Source organism: Lutzomyia longipalpis, chromosome 2 (assembly GCF_024334085.1).
Source record: "Lutzomyia longipalpis isolate SR_M1_2022 chromosome 2, ASM2433408v1".
NCBI lineage: Eukaryota > Metazoa > Arthropoda > Insecta > Diptera > Psychodidae > Lutzomyia > Lutzomyia longipalpis.
This window is the reverse complement of record NC_074708.1, coordinates 3,994,183-4,014,322: the sequence shown is the minus strand read 5'-3', so window position 1 is coordinate 4,014,322 and position 20,140 is coordinate 3,994,183. Positions and strand designations below refer to the sequence as shown.

Here is a 20,140-nt window from a genome sequence, read left to right as displayed (position 1 = left end):
TCTGCCATATATATGTGAAAGTTGCGGAGGTGGATTATTCCCCCGTTGTAGCTATATAGAGAGATACCATTTCGCAATTATGATGCAGTAAAATGTGAGCTTTGGGGCGGAGGAGGAGGAAAAGTTTATACTTTGGGTAAAGCATCATTCCCGTGTTGGGAGAGAGAGAAGTAAATGCACTTTATTATTCATCAACAATGTTGCGGAGAAATTTGTATGGAATTGCCAAAGTTCGATTGGCATTGTGTGCAAAAGTTTCGGGGATTTTGTACCCAACTAAGAAATGTTGCATTTTCCCATTTGACGCTGTACGGAAGATCCGAGATGATATTTGATGGGGGCTCCCAATGGGGTATCCAACATACACTCCCGTTCACTTTGGCAGTGGGTTAAGAGAATAATATTTTTAGCAATCGACGATATGTTTCTTCTACGATCAAAACTTGGGGGTGGGTGGGGCAAATTTGAAAAGTTAAGAGAATACTTTTTTTCTGATTGAATTCCCTCCCCCCTCGCGCTATAATATACCAAGAAATTGAAATATAAAATAAATGGAAAACTTTCAAAATAAAGTTTTCGGAAAAGGAATTTAAAAGAAGATGAAAAAAAATGATTGAAGAGTTTTGCATTGTTAAAAATAAAATAACGAGGTGCAAGCAAAGAGAAAAATTCACACCGCACACAAGTTCTTGTGTAAAATGCTGTGAGCAATAAGCGATAGTGGTGGGATCAAAACTTTCAATTGAATGAATCACAAAATATTGTGTGAAGGAGCTTCGAACTTTTCCTTCTCACACTGTCAATAAAATTCTCGAAAATTTAAAATGATGGACTTTTGGGGGTAAGTGGAAATGTGGGTGAATTTTCCAACTGCTTTATGCTTCAAATTTCTTTTCATACATCCCGCCGTATCGCTTTTCGGTGCGGGGAAAGTATAATAATAAATGTCCATAAATAATGCAAAAAAAGGGTTCTTCGTCCTGTACTCGAAATGACATTTAAGAAAACTGCTATCTATACTCTCTGAATTATTTACATACATAGCACCAATGCTATGAAGAAGTGTCCACCCTCAGAAATAGAAGGAAATATAATCCACCATCCAGTGGGAATTTGTGGTGCATTCTTTGTCACAAAGAATAGCAATTGAGTGCGGGTGAGAATGGAACTTACTCCATGAACTTTTCATGGACAATACAATATTCACGAATAATCTATATTTCCTGACACCAAATGCAATATCGATTTACATTACATACATAGTGTCAAACACCTATCGTAAGAAATACAGCCAAAATATTTTTTTAGACATTCCAAAAAAAAATTATTTGCACGCGAAAGTATTTTGTGATTCTTTTAGGGATTTCTTTTTTTTTTTATTCACCCCAACAACCCCTAATCGCGTGTCATGCAGCGATTTTTCCATCATTGCGATCAACCCTCCCGCGAAAAAAGGCACAGGGTAAGATAGAGCAAAGAAAAGACAAGAAATCTTGCAAAATGTCGCCCGCGGGAGAAAAGAATTGGAAACAATTAAATTTAATGGGGAAAAAAAGAGCAACAATGAGCCGAAAGTTTGTACAATATAAGTTAGAAATTAGTGCGACAATGATTGTTGGAAAAAATGTTGCGTGTTATGATTTTTTTCTTCTTCTCCCTGCTGTGTCTCCCAAAGACACCCCCAAAAGAACATGCAAAGGATGAGCTAGCACCAAAAAAAATGCGAGACAATAAACATTGTAAAATATTCTGGGAATTTGCAAGAATTTCTTCTCTCAAGGCAAAATTGGCACAGAAAAATTCATTCATTTTTTTTTATTCACTTCCGTAAGGATGTTTTTGAGAGCTCTTTCTCCCTGCATTTATGGAGTGGCTTTGATGTCGTGTAGAAGATTTTTTTGCTTCTTTTGATTGAGGAATTCAAAATGGATTTACTATTATTGTCAAGAATGCATTTCTTTTAGAAATTACAGAATTATAGAGCAAGGGTGTAGCCGTAAAAATTCAAAAGAAAAATAGAATTTTCTTAAGAAGTCAAAAAAATCATTTTTAAAATTGCATAAGGACCCCCTGGAGTTTCCCTCCATACAATCATTTGTAGTGGGGATAATAAAAATTATTATTAGTAAAATTGAGTTTTAAACATAAATAAAAAATATTAAAAATTAGAAACAAAACGACGAACAATCAAAAAAAATAAACGTCAAACATAGAAAAAATGTCATACGTTTAAAAATATGTCAAACGTTAGAAAAAGGAGTGTCAGACCTAAAACCGAACGTCATGATAAAAAATATGTCAAACGTTAGAAAAGGAGTGTCAGACCTAAAACCGAACGTCATGATAAAAAATATGTCAAACGTAAGAGAAGAAATCATCAGAAACGTCAAAATATGAACAAAAACGTTAAAAGTTGAAAAATAATCGTCAAATATTAAAAATCACGATCCAACGTTAGAAGAGAAAAGCCTAACAATTGAAAAGAAATTACAAACCGTTTTTTTTTTTCAACCCTTTTTAACGTCTTATAATTACAAAAATAATCTCAAAATACTTTTTTGTAGAGCTTTCGGGATACATCTCTAAAGAAAACCTGAAAAAACCTTCTTAACTAATTTTGTGCAAGATAAAAAATAAATATTTGTTGTTTAAAAAAAAAACAAGAATATTTCCAAAGAAAACAAAAAAAAAATCGGCCAAACGTAAAAATGCGAATAAAAAAAGATTTTTTTTGTTAATGCAAAACTTTTAATTAATTCTATTAAAGAAAAACGTCTTACATTTATCAAATACAGTAAAAAGGGGTGTAGCTCGATGTACCTCAGCTGTTGCTTTATTAATCCTAAAAGGTCCTGAACATCCTTCGATTTTTCAACACCCTCAAACTCAATTTCACTGCACTTAAAATGGATTAATTCCATCATACCTCTAAAAATAATTAAAAAGTCCTTTTACGCAAAAAGCATCCCCCTTGACTATTTGCAGAAGAACATGATTGAAAAAAAAAGAGAAAAATGTGCGGAAAAGTGGAGCCCTATACATTTAATCACATTAGCAAATATTATTTTCCTTAAAGTGTAGATCAGTGGCAAATGGTGGAAAATACAAATCACATAATTGCAAGTCTGGTAAATATTTGAGTTACCCCCGGTGGGATTTTTGGTGCGTGCATTCGCGGGTTGTGTGATAAAATTCCATCCTTATTTCAATATGCTGGCAAGATTGAGTGGAGTGTCTCCCTTTAGGGGTGAAGAAGGTACTACTTCTCTTTCCCAAAATATATAATCACCCTGTGGGCGTTTGTATAGGAGAAGGAGATGAATTATTTGACGGCATATAGAAAATAGATGCGCTCCACTCAATCAACATCACTAAATAATGTTTGCAAGAGGGATTCGATTGTTGCGATGATCCAACCGAGAGCCGTGAGATACATTTGCATTTTATCGGATGGTGCACACACACGTGGAAGGAAGCCCAGATGCTCCTCTCACAACGCAGAAGAGGCCCTTTTTTCGGGGTTTAGCCGTAGGGAAGGGAATTTACCGGGAGGAGAGGGTGGTTGGCATTTCAACCCTCCCGGTATGTTGCTTTTGTGCACGGCAACCACCCCTGTTGTCGGAGATAATATTAACTTGACGTCCCACCCACACGCTTTTTGTGTACCCCGAGAGAAAATATTGATGTTGTTTTATCATATTTACTTCCCAGATATCTCTCCCTTTTTTTTTCATCAAGAGAATGGAAGAAATTAAAATCTTCTTTGAGGTTTTTCTTTCCCTGAAACCGCCTTCAGGGATATCTCAAACGAATTTTGGGGGGAATTTTGAATTTGGCGGCAAACCTACACGAATGATTGATGTTCCCAAAATGACCCTCACTCCCCTCCATACAAAATTTTCCTCAAATGTGTGGGGGACAATGAGATTAGTGTGCCACCTCTGTTTGTTTTTCTGCTACTTCCCCAAAGAAAATTCACAGAAAATCCTCTCAAAAGAGGCAAAAAGCGGAATATTTTGGGAAACTGAGACATGTCTACTCTCGCCAAGACTACCCTAGCTGTCTCCTGTGCAATCTCAGTGGGAATCATTGGCTACGTCCACTACAAGCAGCAATATGATAGGTTTGTGGTTAAGACAATTTTCCTTTTTGCTTCCAAATGTTCCAAATTAATGAGGAAAAAATTATTTTCAGGGCAAAATTGCATGAAGGTGTCCTGAGGGACATTGAGAGGCAGCAAATGAGAAAATTGGAAAACACCTATAGGCTACAGGAGCAGATTGAATTGACACGACAGCTGAGGAAAGACCTCCAAGAGCAAGAGCAGAGTTCCGGGAGTTAAGCGCCTTGTCGCCAATAGTTTTCATTAATTTTTTTGTAATAAGATTTAGAATAAAATTATTTTGACCAGTTTCTTCTTGTCCCTGCTCTCCGGAAAGACCTTCAGATGTTCCTTTTTATACAATTCTGTCTCCCCTTTCCAATTTTGACGAAGAAAATCAGCAATTTGGGATTCCTTTCATGTCTCACTGCCTCTCCTGAACGCCTCATTGGACCACAGACTAGCTGGTAAATGCAGGAATCCCTCAGGGGCGGAGTGACAAAGACGCACAGCATCCTCAGGGGAGTGATTCACTTCAGCGCAATATTCCCCCTCAAATTACAACTACTTCACTAAAATTCAACACAAAACTAATTATTTGTTACTGGAGGGTGGTTTTTCATGCAATTCATTTGATTTTCAGCCCGAAAAACCAGAGAAAATGGGCATTATTCAGCGACCAAGAAACCCTTGAAATCTTTGAATTTTGTATTGAAATAAAAAACGATAATTGCGCCCTCTGAAATTTTGGCGGGCTCAAAATGTGAGGTTATAATAATTTGAGCGCCCTCAAATTCAAAAATTCATGTCTTTCAGGCAAATTGTGGGGGATAGTTTATGAAAATTTATGCTTTTCCCCTGCGGGGGTGTTGCACGTTTCTTCTTGAATCATTTGGCGCCATAGGGACGATTACCTTTGAAGAAAATGAAGAGAAAACTCAAGGAAAATGCGTGGGGAGTGCAAATCATGATTAACTTTTGCATTTACATAATTAGTTTTCAGACAAAAGGGATGACTGGGAGAAGCCGGGAAGGCTTTTTTGGGATGAGAATTATCTCCCTACTTTCCTTGTAACAGATTGCCATGAAAATACCCGCAAGCCGCTTTTTTATTTTATTAGCAATTCAAGAAGAAAAAATTTTCAGTAAAAAAAAATTAATAAAATTAAATAAAACAACATTGTAAAGGTGGAAGAGGCGACATTTCTTACACAATTAAATCCTTTTACACGATTTCTAATATAGATTTGGGAAATATCGGGTAAATAAAATATCCGGGAAGCTAAAATTCGCCTCTCTGCGCCACCTGTGCTGTCTCCAAAGCTGCAAAAACTTCCGCCTGGAGCCCCTCAGTACCGTCCCTTGCGCCCATCGCGATCTCTGCTGCGTGAGCGACGTCGTTCGCGTGATCGTTCACGACGACGTGGAGATTTGGAGCGTGACCGAGAGCGTCCGCGGCGCCTGGAGTACAGGTAGCGCCTAAGCTCACGCGAGATGGGCTTGAGGTGCATGAAGTTGCAGAACCCAGAGCGGGTACATTCCCCCATCTCGTACTGCCGACAGCACGCCTCCCGGAAGTCTGTGACGGGGGAAAGTTCAGCATAGACGGGACGCCCGCCGAACCAGCGATTATTGAGGTCCTTAGCAGCACGTTCGGCATCCTCTTCGCGGCGGAATTTTATGTAAACATTTCCCACAAGGTGGTCCCCCAGGTTGTCGCAGACATTCATCTCCTCAATCTCCCCGTACTTATCCTCGCACTCCACAAAGACGTCCTCGAAGAAGTTGTCATAGTGCTCCTGCATCTCCTCATCAGACACATTCGCCACCACTAAAGAGAAATAAAAATAATAAAAGAAAAATAATCATTTTGTTGAAAAACAAACATTTCTGTGTAAGTGAGGTTATGTTACTCACAGTGACTCCCATCGGCGGATTTTGCTGAATTCTGGGGATTCACGTAGAGATTCTGCAGGAGCACAGTCTGTGAGAAGGTCGGCTTATTGTGGATTCTGGAGCAACGATCCCCATGGCGGCAGGCCCCAATTTTGAAGTAGAACGAGCAATTTACTCTGCGAAGAAAAAAAATCCCGGACGGAAGCTGTCAGCGTCTTGTTGAAAAACAAACACAATTTACCCCACTTACTTGTCTTTTTCTGTACCAAAAATCGACGCCAAGTACTCCGCCATGGCCCAGCTGTTGACTCTTCACGAAAATTTTGTGAGAAAATCACGGAAAATGCGTGAAAAATGCAGAAAACTCTTTTGTGGCTATTTTTGCGGTGCACTTCGCGAGAGATATTCGGGAATTGTCCGAAAATTTCCGAAAGATCCCGAGATTCCTCATGCGATTCCCGGAATTCCCGTGCGGGATCGTTCAATCAATCAGCAAGTGTCCAATGTGCCCTACTTTTACTAATCCATGAGAGAAGCGACGAATATTTAGGAAATTTCAAGTCATCATTCTTTGTTTTGATTGCATCCACTTGATTTTCCGTGAATTTTCCTTACTGTTCGTTCTAAAAGGGTGTGAAAAACAATCTCAAGGATGACTATATCGTCCAAGGTGAGTTCTAACGAAGAAATTCTCCAGATTTCTTTATTTTTTGATAAAGAAAATCTCGTTTGAATATTCCGTCTTCATTCCGGATGGGTTTTATTGCAGATGGATGTGGATGTGAACCGTGGTGAGGGCTTCCGGTCGTACTATATACAAAAGATCGAGGAATTGCAACTTGTTGTAGCGGAAAAGAGTCAAAATCTCCGGCGTCTCCAGGCTCAGCGGAATGAATTGAATGCAAAAGGTGAGGTTATGAAGTTCCGGAAATTCTTTTGATCATATTTGGCTTAATTTGTGGGGGTGATTTCTTGCAGTTCGAATGCTGCGGGAGGAGTTGCAATTGCTGCAGGAACAGGGTAGCTATGTTGGGGAAGTCGTGAAGCCGATGGATAAGAAAAAGGTTCTCGTAAAAGTTCATCCGGAGGGGAAATTTGTTGTGGACATTGACAAGAATATTGATATCAACGATGTGACCCCCAATTGTCGCGTAGCGCTGCGCAATGAGAGCTATACGCTGCATAAGATTCTGCCAAACAAGGTGGACCCGCTGGTGTCGCTCATGATGGTTGAGAAGGTTCCGGATTCAACGTATGAGATGGTGGGTGGACTCGATAAGCAAATTAAGGAGATTAAGGAGGTGATTGAGCTGCCAGTGAAGCATCCTGAGCTCTTTGATGCACTGGGAATTGCTCAGCCAAAGGGAGTTCTCCTCTATGGGCCACCGGGAACAGGGAAGACCCTCCTGGCACGAGCTGTAGCTCATCACACTGAATGCACCTTCATTCGTGTCTCTGGCTCGGAGCTTGTGCAGAAATTCATCGGTGAGGGCTCACGTATGGTCAGGGAACTCTTTGTCATGGCTCGCGAGCATGCTCCTTCGATTATTTTCATGGATGAAATTGACTCCATCGGCTCGTCGCGTATTGAATCCGGCAGCGGGGGGGATTCAGAGGTGCAGCGTACGATGCTTGAGCTCCTCAATCAACTGGATGGCTTCGAGGCCACGAAGAACATCAAAGTTATCATGGCAACCAATAGGATTGACATCCTGGATCCAGCTCTCCTCCGCCCAGGGCGCATTGATCGCAAAATTGAGTTCCCACCACCAAATGAGGAAGCCCGTTTGGACATCCTGAAGATTCACTCGCGCAAAATGAACCTCACGCGTGGCATAAATCTCCGGAAGATCGCCGAACTCATGCCGGGAGCTTCTGGGGCGGAAGTTAAGGGTGTATGCACGGAAGCTGGCATGTATGCGCTGCGCGAGAGGCGAGTCCACGTCACCCAGGAAGACTTCGAGATGGCCGTTGCGAAGGTAATGCAGAAGGATTCAGAGAAAAATATGTCGATTAAGAAGCTCTGGAAGTAAAATAATTAATAAAATGCGATTTTTTTCGAATAAAAACTTGTCTTTTTTATTAATCCAGCGACGTTTTGAACCCTATTTTTGAGGAAAATAAAGGCATTTTTGTATTTTCTGACTCTTCTGTTGATTTTAGAGGGATTTTGGCTGCATTTTTGCATCATCCTGTAACCAGAGGTCAGTCATTGAGCTCTATCGATGTACACCAAAGGGATGATCCAGGTGTAGAAAATAAGAAAATTCATTTTTCCTTGATTTTCGATCATTTTTCGACCAAAAAAGAGGAAGTTTATAAGTGTGAGGAATCGGTAGAAGAAAATGTAAATTAACCGTTGAATTTAAACTTTTGAATTTGTTAAAAAGAAAAAGAAGAAAACAGGGAAAATTACCCTCCCTATAGTAAAATAATTACATAACCACGTATATACATATGTTATTCAGCAAGAAAACCACGCGACAAGGAAATCAGCATTTTATGCGGAAATTCTAATAATTCCTTTATATTTTTGTGAATGAGAAGTGAGGAGAGTGAAATATAGACTTATTGTTATAAAATCTGAGTGTTTATTTGAGAATCAAAGCCGCGAAAAAATACGAGAAAAAGGAGCTTCACCTGAGACCGCCAGCACCTCCGGGTTCTACGCCATTCCCGGTCATTTCTCGCCGGAGGGACCCACAGATTAATGCTATATGTACTTACAGGTACGTTGAGGGCTGTCAGGGAAGCTACCGGGTGCCCGTTAAACCATCACCCATTTAACATTTGTCTCGTATACATTCAAAGGTATGTCTGAGGGTTGGCAGGGAAGCTACAGGGTGTACATCAATTCATTACCCAACTAATAATCTCGTATATATCCAAAGGTACGTCAGCAACAATAAGTTCTTCCCAAAACTATTTGATTTGCTTCCCGGAAAGTGCCATAAGTGACTGGAAATTGTGTAGTCATCCTGTCCATTAGATCAGGAAGTTTCTAAGGGATCTTAGGAACTTCATTTTCAACACCCGGTTGATCCTTGATGTCATCTTTGGTTCAAAATTAGAGTTGATTAACATGCTTCACGTAATTGCAAAGAGGACTTTCCAAATGGAGAGATTTTGATCCCTAAAAAATCAAAGATCAGCCGAGTGTTAAAAAGAAGGTTCCTGATATCCCTTAAAAACTTTCTGGTGCAATGGGCAGTCATCCTGCATAACTTCCAGCCACTAATGGCACTTTCCGGGAAGCACAAAATAATCCAAAAAAATCTCAATTTATGTATAACAAAGATCCTTTATTGAAGAGCCCCTTTTGAGCCCTTAAAAAATGTACATAATAAAGTAAATTCCCTCCCGTTAAAATCTCGTGTAATCATCATCCCTCTTGAGGTCCACCATTGGGTTGAGACTCCTGCCCCCGAATATGCCGGAATTTGTGGATTCCATGCTTGTTTTCTGCGGCATAAATGTGGGATCCTTGTCTATGCCCACAAAATCCGAATCATCAGACTGAATACTCTTGGCATCGTACATGAACTCCCTCTGGAAGTCCTGATCATTGAGTGCGGGATTCTTTCCTTCCATTGCAAAAATATTCGTCGTTGGGGCACCCATTCGATTGAGATTGGACGACACTGAGCCAAAGTTGGTCGTTGAGAGGGCTTTGAGTTGCCTATTGAGACTCCGATTGCGGAGGTAGAAGGCAATTCCTATGACAATACAGAGAACCCCTAGAACGGCGCAGACGACTGTAAGAATAATATTGAGAAGCTCCTGGAAGGCATCTTCGGGATTTGTGGATTCAGGTGTTGTCGGAACGTAGCCATTGAGGAATAATCCGCGACTTGTGAGATCATTCTGGATACCCTGAATAAAGTCCAAGTCCACTATGCGCCTGATTGAGAAAAAGAAGAAGAGATTTTTGGAAAATTTTTGAAAGGGTCTGTTGTAATTTTGAATTTGCCGCCCTTCTTATTTTTCAATTAAATGTCAATGTAAAGGGTAGGGAAGAAGGGCGGCAAACTCACTTCACTTGTATTACAGACGCGGAAGAAGATAGACGTGCTCGATGAATAAATCAGCAAAAATTCAAGATAGTTTAGGGTCGTTACATGATCAAATCCTGATCTTGAGGACTAGAAAGGTATCTTACGCTCTTATGATGTCTCCGTCTATTGCTTCAGAATTCTCAATGAAGTGGCATCTAACAACGGTTTGATTATCATTCTGGGAGCGCCTCTCGATATCATCGATATTAGCTTCAAATCCAAAACGTTCCGTAAAGACAAATTTGATCTGGAAGAGAGATCAGAGAAGCATAAGTCTCAGCAACAAAACAACAAAGACAACATCAGGACTTACATAAGTCTCCTGAGCTTTAACATCATCCATAGAGTTGAGGAAGATGAATGAAACCCTGTTTGATTCAGCAATAATGTAGATCTTCACACGAGCTTGATCTGTATGTGGCCCAAATCCTGAATCGGAATCACGTACCTCAATCATAAACTCAAAGTACCCCGTGTGGGAATCATCAATGGCCCTATTAAGCCTAATCACCCCCGTAACAGGCTCCATTGTGAAGGCTTCATCTTTGATCGCTTCGAGATTTGTTCCCTGTGCTACGATCGTCTCCGGAAGGATGTAGTAGATCAACTGATCCTGATCAACGGTGTCAGGATCAAATGCAACCACCGTGATGAGAGCCTTTGTTACGAAATCACTCGTAGTTATACCAACGCCGTAGTAGTCAAGCTCAAACTTCGGGGGATTATCATTGATGTCAATTACTGTGATCTGAACCTCCAGCACTGAGCCCGAAGTCCACGTAATTGGACCATCACGATTATTTGTTGCAATAACATTCAATGTGTGCATTTCAATGGCTTCCCGATTGAGCGGTTGCTTCAGAGTCATCTCCCTTGTCTCGGAATCCAATTCAAAGGTATCTGATTCAGGATTGAGGAAGTAGTAGATTGAGAACATTTCCTCGGGGTTTGTTACTCCAGTATTCTTTGGATCTTCAGCTTCGGGAATAACGATCTTCTCAACGAGACCTGGTGTGTTCTCCGTGAAACTACCACTGAACTCAGATTCAGGGAAGAACGGTTCCCCTTGGATATCAACAAAAATAATCCTCACATCAATAAGATCCTGATACAAACCACCACCGTCTCTTGCTTGAAGATTCACACTGTAAGTTCGACTCTGAATGAGTTCTGTGATCCTCAAATGGGATTTCTCACGATCTTCCTTATCAAACCTGAACACCAAATGATCCTCCCCATTGGAGCTACCCGTTAAGGCGAATGTAACATCCCCGTACGTCCCACCATCAGGATCTAAGGCTTCAAAAGCCTGCAGAGGAACACCATTTGTCGTCACGAGTGGCGAATTAACGTAAGCATCATTGAATCGCAAACGGATCGTTTGTCCAGCAACAGGATAGACAATCCGTGGTTCGTTGTAGTTGTATGGATCAATTCGCAAGTTGTACGTTTCATTTGATGTCAAACTAATGGCAGACGTCCACTCATCACCATGATCGTATGCCTCAATTGTTATCCTCCACGTCCCATAGCATCCCTTCAGATCACTCTTTACCACGAGTGTTCCGGAATTTGTTGTACGATCACTCACAATCTCAAAGGCATTTGAGATATCAGGAATTGGGTCAGCGTGATCCTCCCCCGGTTCAATGGATAGAATCCTGTAGGATACTTGGGAGTTTGGTGTTGTTGGATCATCAGCATCAGTTGAAACAATTGGCGTACGAATGCTGTATTCCTGCAAATCATTGTTAACGATTGAAATTTGAATTTGAAATTTAGTACAAAGTAGGCGTGGGCGAAATAGGCAAAAATAGCCGCCATTTTGTGAAAAAGTCTGAGAAAGAGCTTGTGAAATTATCGCGAAGAAAAAGGAAACTATCATAGTAAAAAATAGCCGTAAGACATAGCAGAAGACGACAAATTAACCGCTGAAAAGGAGTAAAGAAAATCACCCAGGAATTGAAAGGGAATTAGAAGAGTCCGGAAGGGTGGAAAGGGAGTTCGAAGAAACTTAGTTGGGAAATCCCCGCCCGTGTGTTCTCCCCAACTGCCCGAAATAGTTTATAGCGATCAAAGGCAGTCCATTACTAACTGCCGCCATCAACAATTATCCTGCGAATTTACTGCAAAAGAAATCAAACTTACTGCTCCAAAATTCTCTCCAACAGTTGGTTGAAACTGCGCCGGACTTGGCATTACTGGAGCATTATCATTAACATCCAGCAGAACAACCGTAACGTGGGTATTATTGGAGTTTCTTCCTGCAGATTAAACAAGCTATAAGTCATCAAATCATACTGAAAAGCTAGGAAGGTAAACTTACTTCCGTTCCCGAGGTAGTTGTCTTCATACTTGATGGGAATGTAGTGACTTGCAGGACCAAAATCTCTATCCAATTGTGCTCCTCCCAGGAGTCTAACGCTCAGATCTCCTGTATCAGGTTGAATTTCAAAGAGATTCTGCAACTCCCTGATTGATTCGTAGTCAATCATGAACCAGACAAAATTATGTGGAGAATCACGATCCTGATCTGTTGCACCGATCGTAACGAAAACACCTTCAGTTGTATTCTCATAAATCTCAATTGTTTTCTCAAAGGAAGTTTCCTCCGGAAGTTTGTTGTTCGTATCGATCATGTCGATTTTGATCTGAAAATACAGGAGCGTGTAATTTAGAATCTGCAACAGGATTGTCTTTAACAGGACAGTCTTAAGGAGTCTTCTTACATTCCCTGTTGTTATGTGATCTCCATCAGAGAGAGTAATGACGTACTCAAGATAATCAAGCTTGGGATCATCGCAATCAATTGCTTGATCTGCATCAACTTCAATGACGCCCGTTGATGGATTTATTCTCACCCAACCAGGTGTTGTTCCCTGCTCCACAACAGCTCTGAACATCAAACACAAAACCCACGTTAAGACAGTTAACGAAGATTAATAAATTCAAAACTTACTCAATGGAATAAGTGATCTGGTTGAACTGAGGACCATCAATATCCTCAGCCATGATGGTTCCAATTAATGTTCCCGTAAGAGCTTCTTCAACGACACTCCTTAACGTCTCCAATGTGTCTCCAATAAACTCAGGCGCATTGTCATTAACATCTTCAATACGTACCGTCAAAATGGCCTCAGCTGTACCCTCATTGACCTCTTGATTGAGATCTTCAACCCTTATTGTTAAGTAGATCATCTCATACATTTCATAATCAACATCATACTCAAACTCCGGATTAACAATCAAATGCCCAAAGACACGATTAATAGTCTCAGGATGTTTCTCAATGATGAAGCAACTGAAATAAAGGACTCATCAGTTTTCAAAACAAAGCAACTCTGCTAACAACTCTTACTTCTCATAAGTATGCTTCTCTGCCTCCTGTCCGTATTTTATGGCATACGATTGGCTCCAGTCAATTGAAAATTCCAAATCAGCCGTTGTATCGGGATCCGTTGCGAGAATTTCCATTGTTACAACTGTTCCAGCTGGAGAATTCTCCACAATTGATGGGGATGTACGAGGCATTCGTAGATCAGGTGTTTCATCATTCACATCGAGAACTCTGATCTCAAGTTGAGCATAAACCGTGTGCAAAGTTTCCCCAGGATGTCCAGTTAGCAGGGAATCACGTGCTTGAACTTGGATGATAACAGACGTCTGCCGTTCGTAGTCCAACACATCGTTGAGCGCAATAGAAACCTGCCCAGCTTGAGAGCAAGAAAACTGCGAGCCAAGAGTCCCAACAATTGAATGGAAAACTTCATCATCTATGTCACGATCTGTTGCCTGAACGAGAGAAAGTTGATGACCAGCTCCGGCAGTTTCGAGAACTTCAACAACGTATTCATCTTCCGCAAACTCCGGTATTTCATCATTCCAATTGATTAAATTTATTTGAACAGTTTGTTCACGTTGATGCTCCTCCAAATCCACCTCAGTTGCAACAATTCGCATCTGGAAGCTCTGCCAGACTTCATCTTCGTAGTCAAGGAATGTTGCATTGGACACAGTTATGAGGAAAGATGTTTCCTGGTATCCTGTATTGGGTATAATGGTGAATGCATCAGCATAGTTTTCAAGGGAAACCATTTCCACGGTGTACGTTGCATGTGGTCCCAAATCAATGTCATCAATTACAAATTGCGTAAATGGAAGCTGCATATAAGTCGACTCAGGAATGGAAACAGTTGTCGGTGAGAGATAAATCTCAGGGTAGTTGTCGTTGACATCGTCTACAATGAGAACAGCTGGCCCATCAATTGCCCAGGTTAAATTGTAATCTTTTGCAGCAATTATCTGTGCGAAAGAAAGCAAGAGAGCTTGATAAGTACATGCTTACAGTGAGTCAATGAAGATTTATTAAGCATGACTCACATTGAATGTGAAGACTTCCTGCTTAAGCTGATCTCGGTTTATTGGTTGAACAGAAATCACTCCGGTATCTTCATCGATTGCCACCAAGTTTTGTTGTGTCCCTTAAAAGATAGAAGAAGGTTGTTAGAAGCCTCGGAAGAAGCCTGTTTAGAGCAGACTTACATTCTTGACCAGGAGGAAACTCCAAGCGGTATTTTATCGGAGTATTGATCCCAGTATCTCCATCAATTGCATCAACATTGAATGTTTGCGCAGTCTTCTCCTCAAAGCGTTCAGTTGAGAACGGTTTAACCCAACGTGGTGGTAAATTCGGGACATCTTCAACCTCCACAACAACTCTCGTTTCACCTTCATTGTTCCCAGAATCAGTGAAGATTATGCGGAAATTGTAGACTTCTCGTACCTCAAAGTGTAATTCCTCAACAACACTAATAAAAAAATCCAAAATCATTATATTTGAATTAGAAGAACGAACAAGGATCGAGAACTAACATCAGAGTATAATTCTTGGAGTAGTCATCTGAACTGATCTCTCTCAGTTCAAAAAGCTGATCTTCCCGATTATTGCCAATAACTCTGTAGGATAGTTCGTTGTTGTACAGAGAATCTGGATCGTAGGCCTGAATGTGACATTCAGTATCTTGATTTGCTTCCAGCTCCCTTGCAGAGCAGGCTCCTTCATACAGGAGTGTTACAATGGGTGGCGTATCAATGAGATTGTTGATAATACAGATGACTGTTACTCTCGTTCCACCGACAATTACATCAAAAATGTACTGCTCCAGATTTAGGGTTTCGTAGTCCTGGCGACGTGTAACCCGAAGTACCCAGGCGCCGTCGCGACGTACGAATTCATGACCAAAACGGAGGTCATCGCCAAAGGAGAAGGAAATTGTTGGAGTCACAGTACCAGTGTAGGTTAAAATTAGAAAATCAAATGGCGCAGGAATCTCCTCGTCCATGTTCATCTGAAGGGGGTTAGTATTAAAGGACTCAACGTTGATTCCCGGAGTTTCGGGATCCTGAAAGTATGGTGCTGTCCATTCTGGGAGAAAGGATGTAAAAATTGTTTTTTTTTTAATCAATAAAAATTATAAAAATCATTAATAGCTTTTTAATTTTTTTAGTAGATTAGTGGTGCAATAGATTTAACACTCTACTTGTACTAGACAGGTCTTCGGTTCAAGTACAGATGACGCCTTATAGGGAAATTATAGTAAAGAATCTTTTTTTTTATTAATTTAAATAAAAAAACATTTTTCTTTTGATTTTGCGCATTATTTAGTATGTATAGAATTTTCATTCACATTCGCAAAATGTTTAAAGTGTTGATGACAACATTGAAGTATTATTAGAGCGTCTATGACGAATTCATAACACTTCAGAAGATGTAGATAAAAAAAATGGAAGTAACTGATACAATTGAAATTCATTAAAGAAATTTAATTAATTACGTAAAAGTAATCTTTAAAAAATTATATTTTACGCTGAAATAAAAATAAAAAAATCAACGAATTATTTTTAATCAAATTCTGTCTAGAAAATCTTATCTTTTTTTAACGTTCTTAACATCTTCTGTTCCATTATACATCTTAAGCCGTCCTCTGTAGTTTTTATTTTTGTACAAATTGCAAGAATTCGTTCATAGATCTATATTTCAAATTAAATTACATATATTGTGAAATTTCCCTTTGGAAAAACTTTATCTGAAACAATCATTCTGCTCATTTTTCCGTGCATGATTTTCCCCATTTTTCCATGAAAATTGATAAAATGCATTAATGTGATTAACGTAATTAACTTGTGGTAAAATATAGTCATAAATATATTTTATTAATTTATTATTTAGGATCTTTGGGATCTTTCTTATCATTAATTTTTCATGTACAAACTGCAACAATTTCCCCATTGATTTTGTTATTGATTTATTTTGATATCAATAAAATCAATTTATTGCCCTTAAAATGGTTTTTCTTCTAATCACTATAAAAGGCATCAACCCTTGGAGGATCAATGTTTCTGACTTCAAAACTTTGACCTTAATTTTCTCTCAAGAAGAAAATCTTTTTTCAAGTTTTATTTTCAGCAAAATTGAAATCATTGAAGTAAATTCAACTGTCCTGGGTTAAAATTCTCAAATCTAAAAGGAATTATATTCTTTTAAAAAAATTTTAAATCTATTCAACTCATTACTTACGTGCTACTGAAGGTTTAATAAATACATAAAGAAGGATCAGGAGCAGCCAAGATTTTCCAGGCATTTCTGCAACAACACAAATTATTTTTTAAATATTTTTTTTTCTTTATGATTCACCAAGAAGGTTTTTTTAAGAACTGATTCCCGGAACAGAGATTAGATAATTCACATGCCAATTTCTCACTCCAATTTTGCTAATGTTTGTGATTTTATTGATTTTCCTTTCGCCTCCACAAACTCCCAAAACAATAACGACGGAATACTTTTTTTTTTCAACGTGATAAAAAGTCACTTTAGATGGGAACTTTTAATTGAATTGCTCGCGATATCAGCACAAATTTAGCACTCAATGTTGATAACGAAGCGCAGAAAAGGTCCTTTTTACACAAAGAAAATTTCTATATTAAGGAAAATTTTACATTTCTTTAATATTTTTTTGAATTTTTTAGGTTCTGGGAAAAATTCTTTTATTTAAAAATAACGTGGATTTTTAAACAGAAATTCTCAAAAATTCTTACTTTCTTTTTTCGAGAATTTCTATTCTTCCTTCAACATTGAATTCAGGAAGACAGATAAATTAAAAACAATCACAAGAAAAACTATTTTTCTGTACAAATACAACACTTTTATTTTAAAAGAATTATTTCACAAATTAATGAAATTTTTAAAGAAAATTGAAGAAAATGCAGAGAAGTCGTTTGTAAGCTGCGCCGTTTCAATTTCAACTGACAAATTGAAGCTCTAATTACCAATACTTGGTGTTCCATGGAGAGATAACCGGCAATCAATAGAGAATAAATGCCCATATCTGATAAGATATTGATTGTACATGTGAGGGGACTCTCAGAATTTTTCATAAGAGTTTTTTTTTGAATGATTTTTGTGGAAAGTTTCTAAACAATTCTATGTCGGGATTTAATTAATTTATTCACGTAATTGAATTTTGCATTAAGTACTGGGATTATTAGTATATCCTACAGACAGAGCATTAATAATAGTAAAATTGATAAGCCAAAGATTATGTTTTGAATCCTCTGGATCTAATAAATTGCGCCATTGATTGATAAGGGAAAGATTTGCTATCATTGTGATTTGTATTCTCCTATTTGATAATCATTTTGATGTACAAACAAATGGACAAAGTAAAAGCCGAGAAAAATTCTTTAAATTTCCCAACAGATGGCTCTGTTACACACTTGTTTAGAATAAGTTATTTTTAGACAAAATATATTAAAGCTTTCAACAGAAATCAACTCATTTTATTAAATTTATTAAGAAAAAAATCGGTTTATTTTTTAATCCCACACCAGACAGTTTTATTTCAAAATTATCTAGAACAGTTAATTCTCAAACAATTTACTTTAAATTTTGCGCAATAAGTTCTTAAACTCATTCTTTAACCGAATATTTTTGACTTTTGCAAAACAAAATATTCTTTTTAATCATTTTTATGCACTCAAATTTAATAAAATAAAATTTCCATTTTAAGAAATTATGTTTTAAGTCTTTTAAGTAAATTTTTTGTGTGCCTGAAGATAACAGTTAATGTTACGAAACGTCTTTTTGACATTAACATTTTGTCTTATTCTCATAAATTAAACACCGTAAAAATCAAAAGTTTTTCAACATAAAACATAAAGAAATATAGACCTAAAGAGCTTAAATCATCAATTTTATGTTAAATAAAATTAAGATGGCCCCTAAATTAAATTTTCTTTGCAACAATTTCATAAATTTACTTACCTGGTCCCACTGGGCAATACTGTGAGTTTTTGCGCTTCTTCTTTCCACCTCATTTTCAATAATTCCCCTCATTTCTCTCCACTTTCTGCATGCCGTAGCACAAAGCCTGAATTCCCAATGATTCATAAATATGCAAATAAGCCCGAAAAATTTACATTTTCATTGCAAAAATTTGAAATTTCTCCTAAATTCTCATTTTAGGTTATCCCGCCTGTTTTTTTTCCCTCTAGATACGCGCACCTTGCGCACCTGCCAATGAGCTTTGCTATTTTAGGTACACACAGAGAGATTAATTATATTATCTCGTATTGGCTTTCAAGCGATAGCATAGCTCAATCTCCATCGCAGAAGATGTATTGAGTTGTTGTTGTGCCACAAAAAGTCGACCTTTCTCACTCACTTTCAGCCAGCTCACGCTTGTCAATTTTTTCGTGTTGATTTCACTGAAATTTCTGCTCCAGAAATGGCCTCAAAATATAAGTTTTATTCCAATTTAATGTCCCAGCCGTGTCGTTCCTTGCAAATTGTTATGAATTTGGCAAAAATTCCCTTTGAAACTGTTACAATAGCATTGGGTGAGTTTTATGAAGCTTTTTGGGTGTTATTTGTCCAGGAATTATGTAAGGTGTTTGTCTAATCTCTCGTTAATCCAGGTGATCACGCCAAGGATTCCTTTGCCAAAGAGGTCAATAGTCTCTGCACAATACCCTGCATCAATGATGGGGGCTTCAAACTAGCCGAGAGTATTGCCATTCTGAGGTATTTGGCAACCAAGAGTAGCCTCATTATACGATGGTACCCAACGGGGGCACGAATGAGGGCACGAGTTGATGAATACTTGGAGTGGCATCACCTCAACATCAGAGCTCCCTGCACGGGGTACTTCCGCAAAAGTTGGCTCGAGCCTCGCAACACGAAGCAACCACCAAATCAGACGACCCTCGATAGCCTCATGAGTCAAGTCAATCGCTCCCTGGATTTCCTTGAGAACGTCTGGCTAGCCGAAGGGGATTTTCTCATTGGCAGTGATGTCTCCGTGGCAGATATTTGGGCTATTTGTGAAATTGAGCAGCTCTGTGAGTTTTTTGAATTTATTTTAACAAAAATCTTCATTTTTTTTAAATAATTTTTATTTGCAGTTTTAACACCTCTAGACCCCACAGAAGGACGCCCTAAACTTAAGGCATGGATGGAGAGGGTACGAAGGGACACTAATCCCTTCTACGATGAAGCCCACTACACTTTATGGAGTGTTCGTGATAAATCCGGCCAGAGATCACAGCTTTAAGATTTATTTTTCTTTATTAAATCTACTACAAAAGGGGGTACTCATAAAACATTCCAAGGGATATTTTAATACAGGACCAATTACTATAAAAGTTATCCTAAATTTGTTATTTTCTTTTTCAAGGAAAATTGTTAAATGTTTGCAAATAAAATATTATTAAATTGTGAAGAATGTTTTTGTTTTACTTGAAATTATTTAATTAACTAGGTCAGGTTTTGCGCTATTATAATTTAGCGTAATTTGGTACGCGTGGTTAAATTGCATTAAAAGTTAAACGTAAAAAATATACATAAAAACGTTCTTGTACTTCCTAAAAACATAAAATGACGCAAAGAGAGAGTTTTTAAACTTTTTTACGCAAAGTTTGAGCAATTTAGTAATTTTGTGCTTCTAAATATAATTTTTTTGAAGACTTTCATAATCAAGTTCTTGAAGAAATTAAAAAAAAAAAACGGTCTAATTGAAAAATCTTTCAAGTC

General features: G+C 38.4%; 5 protein-coding genes across 5 annotated transcripts; 3 read left to right on the top strand and 2 right to left on the bottom strand.

Moving 5' to 3' along the window:
* The first annotated feature begins 3,907 nt into the window (after positions 1-3,907).
* On the top strand, positions 3,908-4,484 carry LOC129788706 (protein PET117 homolog, mitochondrial). Its single transcript, XM_055824957.1, has 2 exons — positions 3,908-4,123; positions 4,195-4,484. The coding sequence occupies exons 1-2, from the start codon at positions 4,032-4,034 to the stop codon at positions 4,340-4,342; spliced, it is 240 nt and encodes a 79-aa protein (XP_055680932.1). The 5' UTR covers positions 3,908-4,031; the 3' UTR covers positions 4,343-4,484.
* A 798-nt stretch (positions 4,485-5,282) lies between these two features.
* LOC129788705 (splicing factor U2af 38 kDa subunit) lies at positions 5,283-6,417 on the bottom strand. The gene is made up of 3 exons (XM_055824956.1): positions 6,249-6,417; positions 6,020-6,174; positions 5,283-5,933 (listed from the first exon to the last, which is right to left on the bottom strand). The coding sequence occupies exons 1-3, from the start codon at positions 6,290-6,292 to the stop codon at positions 5,452-5,454; spliced, it is 681 nt and encodes a 226-aa protein (XP_055680931.1). The 5' UTR covers positions 6,293-6,417; the 3' UTR covers positions 5,283-5,451.
* A 69-nt stretch (positions 6,418-6,486) lies between these two features.
* Positions 6,487-8,067, top strand: LOC129788704 (26S proteasome regulatory subunit 8). Its single transcript, XM_055824955.1, has 3 exons — positions 6,487-6,668; positions 6,768-6,906; positions 6,977-8,067. The coding sequence occupies exons 1-3, from the start codon at positions 6,651-6,653 to the stop codon at positions 8,029-8,031; spliced, it is 1,212 nt and encodes a 403-aa protein (XP_055680930.1). The 5' UTR covers positions 6,487-6,650; the 3' UTR covers positions 8,032-8,067.
* A 1,212-nt stretch (positions 8,068-9,279) lies between these two features.
* Positions 9,280-17,355, bottom strand: LOC129788703 (protein dachsous-like). Its single transcript, XM_055824954.1, has 13 exons — positions 17,149-17,355; positions 16,631-16,696; positions 14,926-15,478; positions 14,596-14,861; positions 14,434-14,534; positions 13,412-14,355; positions 13,013-13,354; positions 12,783-12,948; positions 12,380-12,704; positions 12,202-12,317; positions 10,367-11,791; positions 10,158-10,300; positions 9,280-9,899 (listed from the first exon to the last, which is right to left on the bottom strand). Exons 2-13 carry the CDS (start codon positions 16,692-16,694, stop codon positions 9,362-9,364), a joined length of 4,983 nt encoding a protein of 1,660 aa, XP_055680929.1. The 5' UTR covers positions 16,695-16,696; positions 17,149-17,355; the 3' UTR covers positions 9,280-9,361.
* A 1,115-nt stretch (positions 17,356-18,470) lies between these two features.
* On the top strand, positions 18,471-19,832 carry LOC129788700 (glutathione S-transferase theta-3-like). The gene is made up of 3 exons (XM_055824950.1): positions 18,471-18,948; positions 19,027-19,449; positions 19,513-19,832. The coding sequence occupies exons 1-3, from the start codon at positions 18,837-18,839 to the stop codon at positions 19,659-19,661; spliced, it is 684 nt and encodes a 227-aa protein (XP_055680925.1). The 5' UTR covers positions 18,471-18,836; the 3' UTR covers positions 19,662-19,832.
* The last annotated feature ends 308 nt before the right edge of the window (positions 19,833-20,140 follow it).